This window comes from Hemiscyllium ocellatum, chromosome 25 (assembly GCF_020745735.1).
Source record: "Hemiscyllium ocellatum isolate sHemOce1 chromosome 25, sHemOce1.pat.X.cur, whole genome shotgun sequence".
NCBI classification, from domain to species: domain Eukaryota; kingdom Metazoa; phylum Chordata; class Chondrichthyes; order Orectolobiformes; family Hemiscylliidae; genus Hemiscyllium; species Hemiscyllium ocellatum.
This window is the reverse complement of record NC_083425.1, coordinates 23,128,043-23,152,472: the sequence shown is the minus strand read 5'-3', so window position 1 is coordinate 23,152,472 and position 24,430 is coordinate 23,128,043. Positions and strand designations below refer to the sequence as shown.

General features: G+C 42.5%; 1 protein-coding gene across 6 annotated transcripts in view; it reads left to right on the top strand.

The window, feature by feature from the left end:
• Window positions 1-24,430, top strand: part of bahcc1b (BAH domain and coiled-coil containing 1b) — a 242,676-nt gene that overhangs the window by 171,130 nt on the left and 47,116 nt on the right. For 5 of the 6 annotated variants that reach the window (XM_060844917.1, XM_060844921.1, XM_060844920.1 and 2 more), the window contains 7 exons: window positions 2,558-2,828; window positions 4,694-4,954; window positions 7,508-7,714; window positions 10,111-10,469; window positions 16,790-16,888; window positions 21,222-21,351; window positions 23,833-23,950. In XM_060844917.1, the coding sequence (XP_060700900.1) occupies window positions 2,558-2,828; window positions 4,694-4,954; window positions 7,508-7,714; window positions 10,111-10,469; window positions 16,790-16,888; window positions 21,222-21,351; window positions 23,833-23,950 (1,445 nt within the window). The remainder of the gene's footprint in view (window positions 1-2,557; window positions 2,829-4,693; window positions 4,955-7,507; window positions 7,715-10,110; window positions 10,470-16,789; window positions 16,889-21,221; window positions 21,352-23,832; window positions 23,951-24,430) is intronic. The other variant, XM_060844919.1, reaches the window with a different exon arrangement.

Here is a 24,430-nt window from a genome sequence, read left to right as displayed (position 1 = left end):
TTTCCTAACACGGTTTGATTCAGTACTTTGTTTTCATTTTTTAAATTCATTAATAAACCTTCAGCTTTAAAGACGTCATTTACCATTCTGAGCTCTGGAAGGCACGCTGAGTCTGACAGGGCTCAGGGATATTCTATAGCTGCATTTAATGCAAAGAACAAAAGTTGTTGTGGTAACAGCATAGTATAGCCAGTGTGAATGCATCAGGTACACAAACGAGGTGAAGGACAAGGACAGAGCTGTTTTCATTTCTGTCTCTAGGTCTCTCTGAAAAAGTCCTTTGGAAATTTGAAAGACTACACTGAGAAGAAAAAAAAGTAATCATTTCTCGTTGTTCATTCAGGAATGCACAATAATGAGTCATCAAAAGATGCCTAGGCTATGCCATACCCATTACATCAATCTTCAAATTTGTGTCTGACAATCAAATCTGTCATATGGCACTGAAGTAAAACCAATCTCCTGGCAGGGAGGTTTGATAGTGCCACTTGGGAGGGTTTTAGCTATTATGATGGAGGTGTGAAGGGGGGCACTGGGGCAGCAGGTCAATAAGTATAGAGACTGGGGAAGGGCTTGAGAGTAAGGCAAGTATAACTAAGAGGAAGATCAGTCAGGGAGAGGCTGGAACTGAAGGCTTGGGCTGTATTTGTTTCAGTGCAAGAAATATAATATGTAAGACGGATGAACTTAGAGCTGGAATAATGCATGCAATTAAGATGTTGTTGCTATCACAGAGAGATGGTTGAAAAGGGGACAGGATTGGCAGGTTAACGTTCCAGGATATTGATGCTTTAGATGAGACAGAAGAGGAAGCAAAAAAGGTGGGGGAGTTGCAATACTGGTTAGGGACGGTATCACAATTGTGTTGATGGAAGACACACTGGAGGGATCTTGCAGTGAGGCATTATGCATAGAGCTCAGGCATGGGAAGGATACAGTCACAATACTGGGATTATACTGCAGACCTCCCAGCTGCCAGCAGGAGATCGAGGAAGAAATATATAATCAGATTCTGGAAAGATGTGAAAATAAAATAGTTGTTGTGGTGGGAGATTTTAACTTCCCTCATATTGATTGGGAGTCCTTTAATGCCAGGAGGTTGAATGGTGAACGATTTATTAGGTGTGTCCAGAAAGATTTTTTGAAACAGTGTGTAGGTAGTCCAACAAAGGAAGTAGCCATACTGGACCTAGTTCAGCTAAACTTAATTAGGCAAGAATTGGAGACTGTGGATTGGAACAGCTGTTTGAGGGTAAATCCACATCTGACATGTGGAAGTTTTTTAAAGATCAGTTGATTAGAGTGAAGGAGAGGCATATTCCTGTGAAAATGAAGGACAGGAATGACAGGATTTAGGAACTTTGGATAATAGGGGAAATTATCAGCTTAATCAATAAAAAAGGAAGCATACCTAAGGTCTAGGCAACTGAAAACAGACAACGTCCTTGAAGAATATGGAGAAAGCAGGAAGGACCTTTGTTCACTCACCTATCATATCTATATCCATTTGCAACTTCTTTATATCTTCTGCACAATTTACTTTTCCACCCATTTTTGTGTCATCAGCAAATATAGCAACCAAACAAAAATCACAAAATGATTTCAGAAAGTTACTTCAGTTTCAAATTCCTATGTTTGTAAAGCTTTTGACTTCCATCTCACGTATATAAGAAAGTTATTGAGAACATTTGATGCTGGTGTGCAGGAAAAAAAACAATAAGTCCCTCAAGCCTGTCCCAACCATGATCAAAACAGGCACCTCATGATCAAAACAGTTTCTATCTCTAGCCCCACCTGTCCCGTCCCGTCCCGTCTCTCAGCCCACCTCCTTCCCCGCCCCCACTTTCCACCCATCGATGTGATTGGCTCAGAGGGGCAAGCAGACAGTTTTTTTTTATTGCCTTGATCGGGACTTCCCAAAGTGGGGTCCAAGCTCCAGGAGGCATTGTGGGGTCCATGACAGAAATGCCTGAGGCCTCTCTCTCCCGACTCTCATTGGGTATCTCCTCCTCCTCCTCCACTCACCATGACAAGTTTCAAGTTGCAAAATGGGGTTGCAGTGTGAAAAGGCTTGGGAAGCAGTGGTCTAAGAATATTTTGGTTTGTGGAGGACATTGTCACCCATGACCTCCTCTTGTGAATTCTTGTTCCTGCATCGTGTTCCTCTTTTATGAGTGCAGATGGATGAAGGAAATACAAAGACCATTCTCATTCTATGTTCTACATTTCAAACCACCTGTGTTTCCTTCAGGAAATATTTCAGATTCCCCATGGGGATCAGGTCCATCAGAAAATATATAAGTGATGAACAGTACAGTGGCAATTCATTTGATAGCATCCTTCAGGCAGATCAGAAAGGAAGTATAACTTTAACTGTTTTCAAACTGTTTACACTACAGTTTTGAGAAAGAACTAATTAGCTTTCAGAGTCACTGTTGATGACTTGGAATATTGGTATGAGATAGAATTTAGTGTTGTAATAATTAAACGCTGGCAATAAGCACCAATCTGAGCAAATGATGGCATTAACCTCACATGTATCGTGGATTTCTTTCAGATGAAACCAAAAGCGAAAAAGGACACTCCTCAGACCAACCTCACATCTAAGTTGGGAAAGTACAGCTCAAGGCCAAAGCAAAAGGTATTGGGTAAAGCTGCAAATAAATCACACACAACAGCCATTCTGAAATCAGCCAACACCAGCCATTTTAGGGGGAAAACAACAGCCCTGCCTGGCAAGATTCAGAAACAACTGGGAAAAGCAAAGACCGCCTCAATCCCACACAGCCAAGAGAGAGCCAAGCATAGTACAGCAACTTCTGAAAAGGGTAAGTGCACTGTTAGAAGATCTGGAATTAGGTTCAGAAAAGCAAAGGTTTCCATGAGTCAGAAAAACCACATTCACTCACTTCATGATATGAAAAATGTTGAAAACCTGAGACAGATTGTAAAAATGATAGAAATACACAGCAGGTCAGTCAGGATCTCAGAGCACAGGCAAGGAAATAATTATGAATGTAATCTTTTGTTGGGATGGGAGAAATGAATAACATTTGTATGGAAATGAAAGAAAAGAATAAGAAAGCATTCATTCTTCTCCTTTTCAGCATACTTTTTAAAAATTAATGTAAGCTTATTGGAATAAACATCCTTTTTCCTTCCAACCTCCATTGTTCTACATAGGTATTAATACCTAAGAGGCTGACCTTCAATCAAATGCAACAAATAACTGGTCATTGGCCAATGTTGTGTCTTTATTGGTACATGGAAATTATTTTGATCATTATTTATATGGGTCTTGTCCCATATTCACATGCAGCAATCATTGTATGACTTTGAAGCACTCATTCTGGAGCACACGTACAGATGGCAGGAGCTTAATTTTATATCTAGGTCACCTATGCACACAATCCATTTGTTATAGATGCTAAAGAACTTAGGCTCTCTGTAATTGCTCTTTGGAAACATAGGAGAGTTTCCCCACCAGCCCTCCAGCATATTTCCAGGTCAGGAATGAGGGGTGGGCAAGTAAAATTGAAGAGTTGGCTCCCCCACCTCCTGACCACCCCTCAGTTATTCCTCAAACTACCACCCACATCAAATCTGAGGGTAGGTGATTAAAGCATCAGTCACCAATAAATAGCCAGTTAAAGTTCTCTATCTGCCTCCGTCACAGTAGTCTATGCAGATGAGAAAGGTGGAACAAAGGAAGCAGGGACATGTTTCCTCAACCGTAAGCTAAATACATGAATGAAGTGAGTTGCCTCCTTTGGGAGATGTCCTGTATCCATTGGGGGCAGAATACTCCTTTAAAATGTTACTATCCCTCCAACCCTTTATGCCAACTCCCTTGGCCTCCAGGACCTGATGCTCCCCTCCTCCACTTCAGTCTCCGCCAACCCTCCCAGACTCACTGGTAAGTCTCAATATCACGGAGTGACTCCTCAGAGCTGCTTATGGTCCCAACAGGGGCAACTGAGCTCTCAAGTATGTGACCTTCTTTCTCTGAGGCTTGGATGTTCTATTGTCAGTCCATTAAGACTGTCCTCAGCATATTGGTAGCCATTTGTAACTTTTTCTCCTGACTGTGAAATTTACTCAATGGGGAGTTAGCGATTGATACAAGAATTCTTCCTGTTACATATTTCTGGCGTAAGCTCATTGATTACCAGGTATCATTGCCTTAAGGTGTACACTTGTAAGTTATTCAGTTTTATTAATTTCCTGTGATGTTTCACACTTTGGGGAATAAGCAGTCCTCTGGTTTGAGGGTGGGGTAACTGAATCAGAGCAAGCAAATACATTTTAATTGTCACTTTAACAATCATACTTTGAGCCATTAATTTGATTTGTAATACTTTGATTTTCTGTTACAGTAGTATAGAAAGCTTTGCAAACAAATTAAGCAGTAGAGCAGTTTGGAACAAAGGAGTGTCCATGCAGTGGTGACAGGATAGAGTGAGATATACAAAAATACCAAGGCATGACTCATGAGAGACACTACCATCAGTGTGACAGGATTAACTAGGTAGTGTCCTTCATCGATTAGCATGTAAGAAGTTATAATGGAAACGTTTACACAAAAGTCTAACTAAATGTGAGTCTTGTAAGAGAGAAAGTCTAAGTGAATGCAAGCTTTCAAACATAATATTGACCTGCTAATTAAAGATGCCAACTTTATTTTAAATCACAGCCTCAAAAATAGAATCAGGCGAAGAAGATGGTTTATCGACTAGTAAAGTTCCTTTTTCAAAAAGTAAAGCAGCTCAGAAGACTAACTCCGACATGAAAAAGAAACCCGGAATTCAACCAAAGAGACGGGCTGTTGGAGTCAAAGTGCAGAAAGCCACCAATAAGAAGCAGAAACAGGAAGCTCAGGCATTAGTGACTGAAAAGGAATGGATGTCCACAGAGAGTGATGGCTTCTCTTCAGATGCTGGTCAGCTAATTTCTGGTATAGTACCATGTGGAACCATTTAGAAATGATAACATGGAGACAAACCACTCAGTCCTAGTGTCTCATCTCTACACAAGCAGCAGTACTAATCTTCCTCTTTTTTTCATTCAACAAACTAAGTTGATGTGGTACCTGCTCCAGTCATTAATTCTGGCTGTGCATTGTGCACATTCAAAGTCCTTGGTTCAGAAAGTTGTTTTGCCTTTCATCCTAAACCTCATATCTAAATTTACATACTTGTTCACTCATTCTCAGTGAGCAGTCAGTTTCTGTATACTGCACCGCTTTACCTTCATCACTTTATACCCCTCCAACCAGTCTCCCCATAATCTTTCCTGATCTAACATCCTACCTTTTTAAGACTTTTCTCTGATTCAAAATATATGCTTTTGAAATAAAAGGGAGACCTTTCTATAAAAGTATTATTATGGCATTGATGGATTACTGCAGTGGCTTTGCACAGTACTTCATTAGAGCAGCACTAAGTTATCAATGCTGAGCAGGGTTACATCATTGGATGTGCTTATGTCTCCAAGTTAATCACAGATATCACCTTGACTTGAACAGGAGGTTACTGAGAATGAGTGAAGCACCTCAGTACAAAGAGGGAAGCTATTAGTTCATCGATCTGCAGTTCCTTGTCTCTTTATTCTGTTGTAGTGACAGGAGCTCAAAATCCGGTTGGCTGGCTATGATTTTCCTGGCTAAGACTCTTTATAAAGTTTCAAAAACAATACAAAACTTATAAAAACTTACTGCTCCAAGAAAGTGAGGAAATCAACTCCAGCACTGAACAAATCTAAACAAAAGAACAGGACTTATTCAATTAATACTTACGGGTATCCCCTGCTTTTCGAATGTTCGCTTTACGCCAATTCGCTTTAGTACCTGTTTTCGCTAAACGAAAGAGGATTTTCGCTTTTACGAAAAAGCATGTGCAGCGAGAATGGCGCCGCCAGGCGCCTTCACTGGGAACTACACTCAGGCATCTCAGCATCAAGCCGCCATAGCTTTGAACTGTGTCTCTGAGCATCTATGCTTTATCTCAATTTATTTTGTGCATCCATTAGCAAGATGTGTCCGAAGGTATCTTGTACCTCCCACAATCCCACCCTCAAATGGTCTTAACTATAAGTTAGTGCTAGTTTAGGTTTTATGTGTTATTTGGTATGATTTGATAGATTATTCTTTGGGTTTGGGAACGCTCAAACATTTTTCCCATTTAAGTTATTGGTAATTGCTTCTTTGTTTTACATCATTTTGACTTTCGAACAGTTTCATAGGAACACTCGATTTTTAGATATCGGAAGGACACCTGTATACAGAGCTGTGGGGAGTGTTGCCAGACAAGGAGACCTAGGGATGAAAGTTCTTTGTTCCTTGTAAGTGTAGTTACAGGTAGACAGCATGGTGAAGATGATGTTTGGCACACTTGCCTTTATTGGTCAGTGCATTGACTATACGAGTTGGGGGGCCATGTTGCGGCTGTACAGGACATTAGTGAGGCCACTTTTGGAATACTGTGTTCAATTCTGATCCCCCTGCTATAGGAAAGATGTTGTTCAATTTGAAAGGATTCAAAAAGATTTACAAGCATGTTGCCCGGGTTGGAGAGTTTGAGCTATATGGAGAGGCTGGATAGGCAGGTGCTATTTTCCCTGTAGTGTTGGAGGTTGAGGATTGTAGATGTTATATAGATCTTATAGAGGTTTTTAAAATCATAAGGGCATGAATAGCATGCATAGCCAAAATCTTTCTCCTTAGGTAGGCTAGTCCAAAACTAGAGGGCATAGATTTAAGGTGAGGAGGACAAGATTTAAAAGAGACCCAAGGGGCAACTTTTTCACACAGTGGGTGGTGCGTGTATGGAATGAGCTGCCAGAGGAAGTGATGGAGGCTGGTACAGTTGCAACATTTAAAAGGCATTTGGATGGATATGTGAATAGGAAGGGTTTAGAGGGATATGATTCAAATGCTGGCAAATGGGACTAGATCAGTTTTGGATATCTGCTCAGCATGGACAAGTTGGACTGAAGGGTCTGTTTCTATGCTGTGTAGCTCTATGACTCTGTGTTAAAGTAGAGGCTTCCCATCAACATAAACCCATTTTAATTGGAATGTTCGTCTTGCTTCCCAAATGGAAAACATTGCATCTTTCTTCCTAAGTAGCACACCCAAAGCAAAACAAGCTTATAAGCTTGTTCACCTGCTAAAGTGAGGTTGATATTAGTCAACAGGCACTGTTGCAAAATGAGAGAATCCATTTTGGAGATAGGAATAACTGAAATCTTGAATTATGTGTCTTCTTGACAGTTCGCAATGTATGATCTGAAACCCAAACCAGCTGTAGGATAATGCAGAGTGATGAACTTTTACCCAATAGTTTGTCTTCACATTGACTCATTGTCAAAACAAACACTGATGCAGTAACATCACCGTCAACTCTGTGTTTTGCCCAAATGATTTGAGTATTAAGGAATAATTGAATGGACGCCTGCACAAACCTCTTGACTAACTTGTCTATTTTCCCCCAATCTTTCTTTGCTTCAGATATGAGTGAAGATGACAACAACTATAACAGTGCTGATGGCAGTGATGCCATCACTGAACTGCCAATCAAAGACTCCAACCCGGGACTGCGCACAGAGTACTCAGCAAGTCTCACTGCAACCGACATTGGTCCATCACCTTCCTCTGTTGTGAAGCTGGAAGCCAATCAAAAAGCAAAGAAAAAGAAGGAAAGGCAAGGCCTCCTCGGTAAGTAACTGAACTTACATGGTATTGCTTGGCCATTGCAGTTCAGTAACATAAATGGTAAAGACTCTGGTCATGATCAATAAACATATTGAAATGGTGCCCTTGAATTTGATATTAACTTTCACTTTCCTATATAGTTGTATGTTTGATATGAAATAAATAAATGAATAAATAGTGCAGGTTTTGTCATGACCAAATGCTGCAGGAACCATTTTGAGTGTTACGCTGGAAGCAATGCAATTCAGAAATACTGTGCCGTGTAAGGTTGCGTTTCTCCCCTCTGCATCCCCCGATGTTACTTTGTAGTACTATGAGTATTTTCCCCCTGTGATTATCTCCTATCACTAACTAATGGAGGGATTATATGCAAAACTGGGTTTCCCACTGGCCGTGCCATTGGATAAAGCATTGACCTGTAGAATTTGTTATTGTTCATGACTTGAAGTGTGTGTCAGATCGTTCACATTTTGATTTTTGTCATTTCATTTCATTTCATTTGTGAGACTATTGTGGAATTCTTCTGTGCCCACCTTGGCCTGGCCTCAGGGGTGTGGGGGGATGTACAGAGTTCTCTCTTGGCTTCTGCAGATGCCCTTTGTAATGACTGACATCAGGAACCACCCAGATAACAGTAGAGCACGTAGACAGCAGTAGGTTACAAGAACACACTGGAAACTATGCAGTGAGACACTCGGCTCCAGACTCCCCAAAGCCTGCCTACCATCTACAAGGTGCATGTAGGAGTGTGATGGAATATTTCTCACTTTCCTGCATGGACAGTTTCCAAAAACTCTCAAAAGGCTTGACAGTACCCAGGACAAATCGGCCAGCTTGATGGCATCCCATCCACAATCTTATATATTCACCCTCTGCACTATTGGCCCACAGTGTGTAGCATCCACAACATGCAGTATTTTGCCAAGTCTCTCATAAAAGCATCTTTTGAGTCCATTGGTTCCATTATTTTGAAGGACATGAGCAGGGGACAATTGGAATAATCATGATCAACAAGTTCCCCTCCAAGTCACTGGCCAGCTTTGTTTGGAATTATATTGTTATTTCTTCAATGTTGCTGGATTAATTTCCTGGATCTCTCTCCTTCAGTGTACTTACATTAGTTGGACTGCAGTGTTTTATGAAGGCATCTTACCCCAAGGGCTTTTAGGGACTTCCCTTGCCAGAGATGTTCATATCCCATAATTAAATTTATAACAAATATTGCCATCCCAAATGTTTGTGATGGCTCGGTGGCTCAATAGTTAGCACTGCTGCCTCACAGTGCCAGGGACCCGTGTTCGATTCCAACTTCAGGCAACTATGTAAAGTTCGCGCATTCTCCCTGTGTCTGCATGGGTTTTCTCTGAGTGCTCCAGTTTCCTCCCACAGTCCAAGGATGTGCAGGTTAGGTGAATTGGCCATGCTAAATTGCCCATAGCGTTCAGGGATGTGTAAGTTAGGTGCATTAGTGAGGAGGAATGTAGAGTAATAGGTTAGGGCAATGAGCTTGGGTGGGTAACTCTTAAGAGGGTCAGTGTGAGCTTGTTGGGCCAAATGGCCTGTTTCCACAGTGTCGGGATTCTATTCTATGAAATCAGATCAGTCACAAAATGAATGGAATGCACATTTTCCTTCTTAAAACCTTAGCTGAGGGCAAGTCTCCCCTTTTAAATTTAATTATTGTAGCCATTCAAATGGGTATTACATTCACCCTCAAATGAGAGACAACTGTCAAAAAACAGCCGTAAAAGTTCCAAACAAAAGCCTCATAAATGTACTTTGCAATAAAATCTGTTAATGGGGACCACCTGCCACATGTAACCACAACTGCATATTTCCATTCCCAGTTATGATTTTATTATTAGGAAAAAGAAACATGTCCGTAGGAAACTTGCATGACCGGCACGTGGCCTAGGGCAGCTTCCAAATGGATATTGCAAAGAGCTGCTGCTGCTGATAAACAATGGCAGAGGGAATTCATTTATTCAAACCTCATTTTACTTCACAGCTGTGCAGAGGGACCACATACAAACAAGGACTTATTCTGCAGCAGCCATGAGTGGTCATTGTTAACAGTTACCACTATTATGAAAACAACTCATTTCCCCCATCCCATACTTCATATCGTCTTAAAAAAGCTCAAAGACTTGAGCTAAGTATCGATAATAATTGAACTCTCTCGGAACTTGAGAGTCCACTATAACGTACAGAGCTTTGTACATATGTGGTCATTCTCCTAAAGCTTTTGCTGCTGTGTGCCGGGATGATTAAAGGTTACTCGATGCATTGCTCATGTTTGATGACTAGGGAGGGCCGGGTTCAGACCATGGTGATTTCCTGCTTTACCTCTTGAACTGGCCAGTGGGTGAATTGTAAATTCTACTTCTTTGTGCTTTCAGGAACTCTTGGATTTTCCAGCGCAGATGGAGATGTGAAGATTAAAAAACGCCCTGCCAAGCATGGCCTGGAATCTAGCAATGCAGTTAAAAAGACCGAGAAGCTGCCGGCCATGAAGAAAAAAGCACTGAAAGCAGGGGAAAAGAATAAGAAGATGAAGAACTCCAAGGGGCCAGCGGAGGTGACGATTTGGCACCATTTTGAATCTGATCTGCGGCCCCTGCTGCATGATGGGAGATTACTTCCTGGCGGTTCTTCTGTACCTGCAAAATTGGCATCTAGAAGGCAAACCAGGAAAGGTTCTGCCAATAGATGTAAAAATGTCACCAGGAAAAACAAAGTGCTGCAAGCTACTTTTAAGGTAGGTTTACAAAAGGTAGTTGCCTTCAAATCCAAACAAAAAGTCCGACATTGTTCCCCATTAACCGCTGTGAGATTGCAAATATTTAACTCCAGGCATTTTACTGATAATTTGTATAACTTCAAAAGGTTTCAGTCACATTTATCTTCAATTCAAAGTGACAGCCACCTTTTCCCAGTTCTGCTGTAGCTACCAGTAAAAAAAAGTATGTCTTAATTGTTTTTAAAGTCCTTGTAATACTTCCAGCTTCAGTTTCTTTGCCACTTTGTTGCCCATGTTCATCTGACAAGACTGGAACACATTAGCTACAGCCAAGTCTCCAGCTGCTGGCATTGTTTCTTAATGTCAGATGAGAGGAAATCATTTTGCACAGCAGGATGGGTTTCATTGGGGATTGATCCTGTCCTGAGATGTGCAGTCCACAAGCACCTCAATCACTGACCAGTATCGATCACCCATTGAGGATAACTAAATCTGAAACTTAGTTAATATGTCAGCAAAGGTTCGACTTAGTATCACTTCTTCTTTTTTTAAACACACAGCTCCGGATCTCCCCCTGCCCCCACCCCCTGAACTTTAAAGCTTTTTATTTCACATGTGACAATAGCAGGAGAGATCTCGCTCTGAATTCCCTTGACTCCCACTGTTTGAACAGCAGTCCTCAGTTCTGTGTTTCGTTGTGATAGCTCAGCCATGACTGGAGGCTAACAGTGCAGAAACTCTCTGGCATGAACCCAAGACCTGCTACTGTGCGATACTGTGTATTACTACAGCAGTCTGCTGTGCTGAGAGGATTGCCAGAATCTTAAATCTATGCTGCCCACAATTCAACAGAAATGAAACAACTGCGTCTTAAGAGTTTCACCGGCTCTCTCTTCCCATGTCTGCATGCTACAGATTAATAAAGGACAGTTTCAAAGTGTGATATCAGTGATGTGGAGCCTGAAGTGGGTCACGCTCCCCACCATACTATGACACACCCCTCCCCATTGTTAATTCCAAGAACTCACACACCGTCCCAATGGATTAGCCTTATAGATATGAAGGTGCGTTAAAACTTTTAAAAGTTTCTTCTATTTTCTCTAACCATTGGCTGACACTGCCCACAGGCCTGAAAGACTCTGCCTCTCCACCTCCCTCTCATTCCTCTTTGACTACAGTTTTGGTCTATTCTCCCTGTATCTCCATTTGTCATATACTCGGCACTTTTCCTTTATGAATCAATTAGGACTAAATTAACTGAAATTTGGAGAACTAAGTGGGGAGCAGTGGGGAGAATCTCATAGCAACCTATAAAATTCCTACAGGACTAAACATATTCAATGTAGGAATGATAGTCCTGATGACCAGGGAGGAGTTCAGAATTAGAGGTTAGTGTCAGAGAGGTCACAGAAATGGGGTAAGCCATTTAGGAATGAGATGCGGAGAAATTCACCTAGAAAGTGGTGAATCTGTGGAAATCTCTGCTGCAGAAGGCATCTGAGGCCAAAACATTTAAAGAAAATGTTAGATGTGGTGTTTAGGGTTAAAGGGATCAAAGGGTGTGGGGAGAAAGCAGGACCAAGGGACTGTGTTGGACGACCAGCCATGATAATATTAAAAGGCAGAGTAGGCTTGAATGGCTAAATGGCCTATTCTGCTCCTAATTTCTATGTTCCTACATCCACGTGAAATACTTTGAGACCATTTTATACAAGTTCTTGTTGTTGGATGTGATAATAACTGTGTCCTTTGTATCAGCCTATTGCAGCAAGGAAGACTGGCTTCCATGTCTGTCTGCTTCTGTCTTGTCCGTGACTGTGGATATATTCTTGTCGGGTTGCAATTTATTTTTCAGTGATTTCTCAAAATATTTACTTGTTTAAAAAGCTTTCTGCTGCTCTGCGCCTGGTCATGTGATGGCATGTTTGTGGCCAACTTTGCTCCATGCTCATTGGTAACATTTTAATTTCAAATAAATAAGTTACAAAATAGCACCTTTGAATAATTCGCAGTCAGAATTGAATCCTTCATCTGTATACCAAAGAGAGAGTGAAAACACAGTATTGAGGTCTGATCACCTGCCTGCCAATTAATTAGAATATCTGGTGACTTCTGAATATCTTTATCACTGCACAAAATTAAGAGGTGAAACATCTTCGTGGTTTCTCAGTGAGGGTACAAAGGAGAATTACCTGTTTGGTACTCGAGCTGAGCTCTTCAACAGGCAACTTTCTGATGAATGGCAACTGTTTCAGAGTTGAATGAGTTTTAAACAAGTTGTTTTCTGTAGCTCAGCAGCTATAAATCAGCGCAGGTACACAACTTAACTAGTGAGGATGTTAGATTGCAGAAAGCCACCCTGTTCTGAGCGCTGTAAGGGATTGCGACTACCGACTGGCATTTGACATTAGAAGGTTCTTCAAAGACTTGCCATGAACTTTGGAGCGTTTGCTCTTCATTTGACTGTAATTAGAAATTTCCTGGACTAGTTGCTGCACTGTGGGCCCTCATCTTATATCGTGTAGTCAAGAAATTAAGACCCAGCGATCTGTCAGAAATATGAGTAGCTTAAAGGCTTATAAGCTTGGCTTTCAAGTCACCTCATATCATCACCAGTGAAAGTGACTCCATCATGTGCTTCAGTAAACACACTAACATGCACCCTGGAAAATCCCCTAAGTCCCATTCCCTCACAATCCTACTTTCAGTGATGGCAGAAGTGACTGTGAAGAATAGGAACAATGAACTACCACTAGCCAAATTGTGCCACTGTCAATGTAATCCTTTGAGTACTGAGGGAAAAATTGAATGTTAATACAGAAATAGCACAAGATTACAATTCAAATTATGCAAAAAATGTAGGAAAGAATTTTATGAATTCTGCCATCCTCAATAGAATTGAAGGAAGGGACATGTTTAAAATGCAGTGTGTGTTCTGACCACCGCCTATCCATTCATTAACTATGACAGAGACAGGTCTACTCTTAGTGGATGGTCTGGCATCTTTAACTGGGTGAGCTCATTCATGGGGAGGGAACCTTTTGGGATTCCCTTTACTCAGCAGAGGCATCCCTTGCTCATAGCATCCCCTTAATCTTCCCTAAACCCACACTTTCAAAGCAGATTTCTACCCCCTTAAGTCCTTCTACTAGAACAGCCCAGCTCCACTGGTACCCTGCACTTAACCAAAGTCTGGCCCCTGTTAGCAGCTCTTCTTTAGCAGTGCCTATAGTTTCAACAATGACCGCACTCAAACCTGGCATTGTGAGCACTGCCAGAGCCGGAGAGCAATCAGGTTGGTCAGCAGCTCTTTAAGGCAGGGCACCCAACCCAGATGGGGGTGGATGTTTTGCTCCAAGATAATTAATGCCACCCAAGTGATGCAGCGTGGCTAATGTTATAATATACATTATAATGTGTAGCATCTATAATATTCATCGTCAAAACTCTGGGTAGAGAAATGGGAAGCCTTGCTATCCAAATAACTCTGCTGATGGAAACATCTGATGTACCTTCCAGTGCTCTGGTCATTGTCTGCTATCACAGTAATCAAGTACTTGACAAATCATGACAGTCAGTATCTATCAGGTATTTGACAGTGTACTTCAAAGTGACATCAGAGAGACCCCAGTTTCGAAGGGCGTTGGACTCATTGCTCCAAAGGCACTATTTCCTTCCTAGGATGCTCTAAGAATGTTCCTTGTTTTTGTCCATCCTGTAGCTCTTTATTAAAATCGGATGTAGTTTAATGGTATATAATTAGAAAGTTGTCAATATTCAATCCAAAAACACAGCTGTGGAGCAGTTGACTGTAATGGCAACACTGGATTTCAAACAAGAGGCACAGGACTGCAACTTTCTATTTACGTTTGTAGTCACAGTGCTTATTTAGTTAATACACTAACCTGAAGACTTCAGCATTTACTTGTTGTGTGCCTTAAAGAACAACTCCAGTCTTTGAATGAGGAGAACTGCTTTGATTTTATATTGTAACCTTGTTCTGTTTTAGTAACAGGGCAAGGATCAGGTAGGTTGCCCACAAATTGCTGTACATTCACCAGTAGAGCTCATAACTTAGGAGAGAATTCTGTCTCAAAACTCTGACCTCATCTTCATCTCAATCTTAAACACCTTATCTACAGATGAATCTTTCACAGGGTGGGGTTGGTTTTGTTTATATTGGAGCTGAAAATGTGTTGCTGGTTAAAGCACAGCAGGTTAGGCAGCATCCAAGGAACAGGAAATTCGACGTTTCGGGCCAGAGCCCTTCATCAGGAATGAGGAGAATGTGCCAGGCAGGCTAAGATAAAAGGTAGGGAGGAGGGACTTGGGGGCGGGGCGATGGAGATGTGATAGGTGGAAGGAGGTCAAGGTGAGGATGATAGGTTGGAGTGGGGTGGGGGCGGAGAGGTCAGGAAGAAGATTGCAGGTTAGGAGGGCGGTGCTGAGTTGAGGGAACCGACTGAGACAAGGTGGGGGGAGGGGAAATGAGGAAACTGGAGAAATCTGCGTTCATTCCTTGTGGTTGGAGGGTTCCCAGGCAGAAGATGAGGCGCTCCTCCTCCAGCCGTCGTGTTGTTATGTTCTGCCGATGGAGGAGTCCAAGGACCTGCATGTCCTCGGTGGAGTGGGAGGGAGAGTTAAAGTGTTGAGCCACGGGGTGGTTGGGTTGGTTGGTCCGGGCGTCCCAGAGGTGTTCTCTGAAGCGTTCCGCAAGTAGGTGGCCCGTCTCCCCAATGTAGAGGAGGCCACAGCGGATGCAATAGATGATGTGTGTGGAGGTGCAGGTGAACTTGTGGCGGATATGGAAGGATCCCTTGGGGCCTTGGAGGGAAGTGAGGGAGGAGGTGTGGGCGCAAGTTTTACATTTCCTGCGGTTGCAGGGGAAGGTGCCGGGAGTGGAGGTTGGGTTGGTGGGGGGTGTGGACCTGACGAGGGAGTCATGAAGGGAGTGGTCTTTGCGGAACGCTGATAGGGGAGGGGAGGGAAATATATCCCTGGTGGTGGGGTCCGTTTGGAGGTGGCGGAAATGACGGCAGATGATACACTATATGCGGAGGTTGGTGGGGTGGTAGGTGAGAACCAGTGGGGTTCTGTCTTGGTGGCGGTTGGAGGAGCGGGCCTCAAGGGCGGAGGAGCGGGAAGTGGAGGAGATGCGGTGGAGGGCATTGTCGATTACGTCTGGGGTGAATCTGCGGTCCTTGAAGAAGGAAGCCATCTGGGCTGTACGGTATTGGAACTGGTCCTCCTGGGAGCAGATGCGGCGGAGTCGATGGAATTGGGAATATGGGATGGAGTTTTTACAGGGGGCAGGGTGGGAGGAGGTGTAGTCCAGGTAGCTGTGGGAGTCAGTCGGTTTATAGTAGATGTCTGTGTTGAGTCGGTCGCCCGAGATAGAAATGGAAAGGTCTAGGAAGGGGAGAGGGGAGTCTGAGACAGTCCAGCCTCCCCATCAGCGTTCCGCAAAGACCACTCCCTTCATGACTCCCTCGTCAGGTCCACACCCCCCACCAACCCAACCTCCACTCCCGGCACCTTCCCCTGCAACCGCAGGAAATGTAAAACTTGCGCCCACACCTCCTCCCTCACTTCCCTCCAAGGCCCCAAGGGATCCTTCCATATCCACCACAAGTTCACCTGCACCTCCACACACATCATCTATTGCATCCGCTGTGGCCTCCTCTACATTGGGGAGACGGGCCGCCTACTTGCGGAACGCTTCAGAGAACACCTCTGGGACGCCCGGACCAACCAACCCAACCACCCCGTGGCTCAACACTTTAACTCTCCCTCCCACTCCACCAAGGACATGCAGGTCCTTGGACTCCTCCATCGGCAGAACATAACAACATGACGGCTGGAGGAGGAGCGCCTCATCTTCCGCCTGGGAACCCTCCAACCACAAGGAATGAACTCAGATTTCTCCAGTTTCCTCATTTCCCATCCCCCCACCTTGTCTCAGTCGGTTCCCTCAACTCAGCACCGCCCTCCTAACCTGCAATCTTCTTCCTGACCTCTCCGCCTCCACCCCACTCCAACCTATCACCCTCACCTTGACCTCCTTCCACCTATCACATCTCCATCGCCCCTCCCCCAAGTCCCTCCTCCCTACCTTTTATCTTAGCCTGCCTGGCACATTCTCCTCAATCCTGATGAAGGGCTCTGGCCCGAAACGTTGAATTTCCTGTTCCTTGGATGCTGACTGACCTGCTGTGCTTTAACCAGCAACACATTTTCAACTCTGATCTCCAGCATCTGCAGACCTCACTTTTTACTTGTTTATATTGGAAGCTAGTTCTCCTGTACTGATACTTAACACTTCTGTTTCCCTTTGTTAGAAATCAAGTGGACTATGCCTCTCTCAAAAAAGAGCAAACCCCACTGACCATAATCGGAACAGACTGAACAAACTAAAGAGCAAGCTGCCAGTGAAAGAGGTGAGGAGTCGATGGAGAGAGCATCTTCGTACAATTGCAAACTGACTCTGTTCATGACTCACTAGTTCTGAGTACCCTCAGGAAATAAGAGTTGGTTTATTTTTCAGCCACCATTTATTTAAATAAACCATTTTAAAACTATTTGATAAATACAGGGGGAAGCATTGATGATTACCAAAACATGAAAATTGTTCTTTGTCACATGTACAAACAAACAAGTTCATTGATCTGAACTGAAATCAACAAAAACTATTAAAGGTTGGCATGCAATACTGAGAGAAACACCTAAAATTGATAAGTTATTAATTTTTTTAAAAAGTTCAGCTGCAGAGCTTTTAAAAGCGTGTGTTTAAAGAAAATATGTCTGGGAATGTTAGCTATCAGGTTGGTTTTCCTATTCTGATCCCTGCCCTGAAAATGTATTAACCATTCATGAAATAAATGTTCATTAGTAAGGATCAGCTTTGAATTCGATACAGAATCTGAAATGTGCGGAATGGGATTCATGTTTGCAAATAACTCCAGCTTGTCCAGTTTTCTTGTGTCCTTACACATGTTATGCCATTAGTCCACTGATCACAGCAGTCCTTTCCCATAATCTGCTTGAAGATAACAGAATCAAAATAATCAATTGTTGTTGTGATTTTGGTATTGCTTATCAAGCTCCTTAATCACTTCACAGTCTAGTTGACAGTATCCAGTTCACTAATGTTTCTAATGAGGAGAATTTCAAACCCTCCAATCTAATATGTGTTGTCTATATATCGTGTGTGTGTGTGTGTGTGTGTGTGTGTGTGTGTGTGAGAGAGAGAGAGAGAGAGAGAAGATGGATAGACAACAAACAAGCCATCTCAGATGATGTGTCTTTATGTGACACACCTTTTCATCATTGCTGAAGAGATCAATCTTTGAGAGGCTGGCTCTGCCACAAATACTGCTCATGAAGTTACTGGGCATCATTGTGGAGTTTTTCTTTGCCATTAGTGCCTATTGACAAGCTACCATAACACTGGTCATTGTGGAGGTGCATGCCTATCCACAGGAGATGTTGCCATTTCCCTCTGTCCCAGTAAGTAACTCCCAGAAGTGATGCAAGTCACACTCACAAGCTTTGAGGAAGTAACAAAGAGGATTGATGAGGGCAGAGCGGTAGAAGTGATCTATATGGACTTCAATAAAGTGTTCGACAAGGTTCCCCATGGGAGATTGGTTCGCAAGGTTAGATCTTACGGAATACAGGGAGAACTAGCCATTTGGATACAGAATTGGCTCAAAGGTAGAAGACAGAGGATGGTGGTGGAGGGTTGTTTTTCAGATTGGAGGCCTGTGATCAGTGGAGTGCCACAAGATCGGTGCTGGGTCCTCTACTTTTTGTCATTTACATAAATGATTTGGATGGAAGCATAAGAGGTACAGTTAGTAAGTTTGCAGATGGCACCAAAATTGGAAGTGTAGTGGACAGCAAAGAAGGATGCCTCCAATTACAACAGGATCTGGACCAGATGGGCCAATGGGCTGAGAGGTGGCAGATGGAGTTTAATTCAGATAAATGTAAGGTGCTGCATTTTGGGAGAGCAAATCTGAGCCGGACTTATACACTCAATAGTAAGGTCCTAGGGAGTGTTGCTGAACAAAGAGACCTTGGAGTGTAGTTTGATAGCTCCTTGAAAGTGGAGTCACAGGTAGATTGGATAGTGAGGAAGGCATTTGGTATGCTTTCCTTTATTGGTGAGAGTATTGAGTACAGGAGTTAGGAGGTCATGTTGCGTCTGTACAGGACATTGGTTAGGCCACGGTTGGAATACTGCGTGCAATTCTGGTCTCCTTCCTATCGGAAAGATGTTGTGCAACTTGAAAGGGTTCAGAAAAGATTTACAAGGATATTGCCAGGATTGGAGGATTTGAGCTATAGGGAGAGGGTGAACAGGCTAGGTCTGTTTTCCCTGGAGCGTCGGAGTCTGAGGGATGACCTTATAGAGGTTTACAAAATTATGAGGGGCATGGATAGGGTAAATAGACAAAGTATTTTCCCTGGGGTCGGGAGTCCAGAACTAGAGGGCATAGGTTTAGGGGTGAGAGGGGAAAGATATAAAAGAGACCTAAGGGGCAACTTTTTCACACTGAGGGTGGTACAGGTGTGGAATGAGCTGCCAGAGGAAGTGGTGGAGGCTGGTGCAACTGCACCATTTAAAAGGCATTTGGATGGGTATATGAATAGGAAGGGTTTGGAGGGGTATGGGCCGGGTGCTGGCAGGTGGGACTAGATTGGGTTGGGATATCTAGTCGGCATGGACAGGTTGGACCGAAGGGTCTGTTTCCACGCTGTACATCTCTATGACTCTATGACTGTCAGTGGAGATTTGGTCATCTGATTGGTCACCTTACTCAGGCTGCCTCACCATATAGAAAATCCCTGGATACGTGTCTGTCTCCCTCTAACAATATGCCCAATCCTGAAGCTGTCTCTGTTTGAAGAGCCCTAACAAGTTTGGGAGTTTTGCCTTTTTGAAGGATTATCACATTCATGACTTTGTAATGCCAGGCTCTGCCCATAATACACCGCACACAGTGAAAATGGAAATTATTGAGCTGCTCTCCTTGAAAGTTGAGTTACGCACATTTCACAACCACACGGCAAGGTGTTGGGAAGCTGATAAACCTGGAGGAAATATGCTTTGTGAACCAGCCAAAAGGATAGATGCACTTATCAACCTTTGCATCATGGGGCAGATTCTCTTCACGGAGGGAGCAGTATTTGTTAACCACTTCCAGTGGACTGTTATTTTGTTATTTTGTATAGTTGGGATAGAGATACAATATCTTGTCCCATGACCACAATTTTCTTGATGTTTAAAGTCAATGGGAACAATTTACACGCATGGGAGAGATAGTCCATGAGCCTGGAACTGAGTTTCCATGAGGGTGACGAGTATGGAGGGGTTGTGTCATAAGGATGAGACTCACTTTTTGTACTCACTTTTAGTCTCAACAGATTGCAGAGCCTGCTATCTGATCTAGTGAGCAAGGAAACTCCTTCCATATTTCCAGGGGAGACAAAAGTCAGGCATAAGGAGAATATCATGCCCAAAAGCCTGGGGACTGTGATATACCTCAAACTGTGCAGGACAGTGCATGTTATCATGGAGGAATGGATTAGTCTGAGGCACTTTGGTAAACAGCCAATTTACCCCAAAATCTTGCACTTCTGATGGTGTTGATTGCCTTAGTAAGGTCTATGAAAGTACACTGAGGTGTACCCAATCCCTACAATTCTCTTGTAGTTCAGTATAGAGAAAATGATAGGCTAGGTTGGTGATAATACACAATGCCTTCTTGGGCTTTGTACCCTCAATGGATTGTGTCTATCCCTTGAAGACTGAGACACATTGACCATCAATCATTAACTGCCCCAATACGTGCGTGGAAGTCACCCAGGTTGAAAGTCCTCTTGCCCTTTGGAATATTCCTCAAAACATTACCCAGGGAATCATAGAATTGCTCTTTGTTTGCAATACTGACTTACAGGGTTGGTATGTTGGTACACATGATGTTGACCATCAGATGGCAGTCACAGGAAGATCAAATGCTCTGAGTTGCTATTGGTTACACGATTGAGAGTGTTGACCAGTTTCTCAGTGCACAGCCTGCATCATGGTAATGGAGGATTTCAGCACTTTGTCTTTGATAACAGAGTATTTGTAAGCGTGGCTTTGAAAAGTGGGTACTTATCAAGAATCCATACCCCACTCTTGACCTCCAGGGGAAAGATGAATACCTATGTGCCTGGGGCCGAGACAGTTGCAGGAATTGCCAGAAGGTGCTAACCTGAGGGAAACCCTAGCCACCTAATGTTGTGTCGGCTTTGCTATTAATGCCGTTAACGTGATTTTGTGAATGTTGAGAGGAATCGGCGAGTGGGTCCCAGATCATCAAAATGTAGATGTGATCTTGTCCTCCAGATGTCTGGCCCTTCTTATCCCTTCTCATTAAAGAAGCCATGATTTGAGTAGAGTAGACATCTTGGAGGATTGTATGACTAGATTTGGTTACAGATGTGGGAGTGTGAGCATGGAAAGATTTGCAATTAAGGGTGAGAATTGTAAAACCAATGCTTTAATGGATTGGGTGCCAATATAAGACAACAAACGGAGGCGTGCTAGGTGAACAGGGCTTGGTGCAAATTAGGACAAAGGCAGGTGCACTCTTAATGCAGTATCTTTCACTCTGACATTGTGAGTAATAATTTTCATTTGTGTAATACTACACCCACACAGTGATAGGAACGATCAATTTAAGAGTGCATTTAAATGGGTTCTGTTCTTCTTTCACACAGTCAAAGGGACGAGCTGTCAGCAAACTATTGGAAAGCTTCGCTGCAGAGGATGATTTTGCATTTGATGAAGACAGCAGCTTTTCTGAGGAAGATGAGAATGCATCTGTGAGCTGTTCGGCAGATTTGTGCGGTAGGTGTTTTTTGTTTAAGTGTTGCTAAGTGCTGCATAACAAGCAAACAAAATTTAGAACCCAAAAGAGAAAATGCTGGAAAATCTTAGCAGGTCTGGCAGCATCTGTATGGAGAGAAAAGTCGAACTGACCCTTTGTCAAAGCTTAGATCTGAGCAAGTTGTAAGCCAGTAGTTCTGTATAAACTGCCTATTGGTGAGATTAATCTGGCAGCTTCCTTTGAAAATCATACAGAAGTGGAAAGTTTCAAACATTTTACAGGACTCTGAAAGTCTGATTCTGTCAATGTCAGGAAGTAAAGTACCTTCTATAGAAAGATAGCAATATTCTTATACTAACGCAACTAAGGGGATTTTAATCAAAAGTCAAACTGATCATACAACAGAACACCAGCCACTGCCACTTAAAGGGACAATTGATTGCAGGTTCTATATATTGTGTAGATTCTATGTTCCACTAAAATCTCTGAAGGCACTTTTCACCCTTAAACGCACTCTCGGTTTCTTACAGCATGTTGACTCAAGCTAACCCCACTTCTTTTCCTGGATGTTTCCAGAGCTCTGTTGTGTGTGAAGTAACTTGTATTTTATTAAACCCGATTTCTAAACATTGCTCCAGTTTACTGTCAATGATGTCTGTTAAGTTAAAACCATTGAAACGTGGACATTAAAAAAAGTTTACATTATTAAAAATGCAAGTAGCAAAGATTTCTTTGGACTTTCAATAATGTCTCCTGTAAAGAGCAAGTCAAATCACACTGGTCTTGTCTCAGTTTTTGGAGTCTATTGTTTGCTTTTGACATTATTGTCATATTTAAAAATGTTGAGAACTGTAATAATGCAATTATTGATCAGTTTATGTATGAAATCAGAAATATTTTGCGTCAGTTTTTACTTTGGAGAAAGAAATGGAGGCGCGAGAACTCTGGGAAATAAACATTGATGTTTGAAAACAGTTCACATGATAGAAGAGGAAGTGCTGGAAGTCTGGGTGAATAAATCTCTAGGATCTGATCAAGTGTATCCCTGGGGGTTGTGGGAAGTGAGGGAAGAAATTGTGAGGCCTCTAAGTAGAAATATTTATGTCATCTGTAACCACGGGTGTGGTGCTGAAGAACTGGAGGGTGTCTAATGTTGCACCTTTATTTAAAAAGGATGTAAGGAGAATCCTGGGAATGATAGACTTGTGAGTCTGGTATCAATGGTGGGTAAGTTGTTGGAGGTCATTTTGAAAAATAGAATTTACATACACATGAAGAGGCAAGGACTGATTAGGGATAACCAGTAGGGTTTTCTGTGAGGAAATTTGTGTGTCACAAATCTGACTGAATTTTTCGAAGAAGTAACCAAAAAGATTAATGAGGGCAGAGTGGTAGACGTTGTTTACATGGACTTTAGTAAAGCTTTTGATAAGGTTCCACATGGTAGACTAAATAGTCAAGTTTGATCACATGGGATTCAGGGTGAGCTTGCTCATTTGCTTGATAAAAGGAGACAGAGGGTGGTGGAGGAGGTTTTTTTTTTGGACTGGAGGCCTGTGACCAGAGATGTTCCATGGGGATTGGTACTGGATCCATTTTGTTTGTTGCTAATATAAATGATTTGGAAGAGAATATAGGAGGCATGGTTCGTAAGTTTGTGGATGACACCAAGACTAGTGGTATAGTGGACAGTGAAGAAAGTTATTTAAGATCACAAAGAGATCTTGGTTAATTAGATCAATGGTCTGATCAAAAGCTTTACTAAAGCCCATGTAAACAACGTCTACCACTCTGCCCTCGTTAATCTTTTTGATTACTTCTTCAAAAAATTCAATCAGGTTTGTGATACACAAATTTCCTCACAGAAAACCCTACTGGCTATCCCTAATCAGTGACAGATGGAGGTTAAATTGGATAAATGTAAGGGATTGCATTTTGGTAAAACAAACAAGGGCAGGGCTTATACAGGTAATGGTTGGGCCCTGGGAGTATCATAGAACAGACAGATCTAGGGATTCAGATACATAATTGTTTGAAATTTGCATCACAGGTAGACAGAGTGGTTAAGAAGGCACTTGAGATGAGAGGAGGAAGTTCTAAAAAAGGCATGGGGGCAACGATTTTACACAGAGAATGATTTGTGTGTGGAATGGACAGCCAGAGAAAGTGGTGGATGCAGGTGCAGTTATAACATTTAAAAAACATTTGGATAAATTCATGAATAGCAAAAGTTTGGAAGGATATGGGACAAATGCAGGCAAGTGGGACTAGCTTAGTTTAGGAACATAGTTGGCATGGACTAGTTGGACCGAAGGGTCTGTTTCCATGCTGTATGACTCTGTGACTCGATGACAAGGTTGAAGCGAATGAATCCAATAAGGTTAGCTCTGTGCCAAGACATTCCAGTGAATTAAAGGCTCTACCATAGTTGATTTTCCACATTGCATCTAGTAGAAAAAATGATCCAAATAACAATTTTGCACATTTTTGTTTTCTCTCAGTCCCTCAATCCTGTACCATCAGTAAAGAAGATCTCAAGGAAGGACTGCGCATTCTCATACCAAAGGAAGACAAATTACTGTATGCAGGATGTGTCAAAATTCTACAATCACCTGACATGTAAGGGGCAGTTTTACTTTTGTTCCATTTCACAGTAATTAGGTAACTTACTGCTGTATATCCCTCATGCTTGTTTTCAAAACAAGTGCAAACATTTCACTTTGTTGTGCAGGATTCCCTGTGCAATCCTGCCAACTGCAACTATCTTCTCTAATTGAAGGAATAAGCAGATATCAGAGATTAAAAGAGGAGATTTTGCTGAAAATACTAGGAAAGACTTGGCTTTGCTGATAACTGCATTATAGAAGAAATCTGATCTCATTTGAATGACAAATGACAGATCAAGCAGGATTTTCAATTTGAGGTATTGGGAGCCACTGGCTCTGATGCCTTGAATTGCGTTAACAAAAGCTGTTCTTTGCTCATGGACTAATCTTGGACTGGTTTGACCTCCAGGAAAATGGACCAGAAGTCAGGACCATAGGATGGAATTGCGCCACTGGTTAATATCAGGAAATCTCACACCTCTCAGCCTCCATT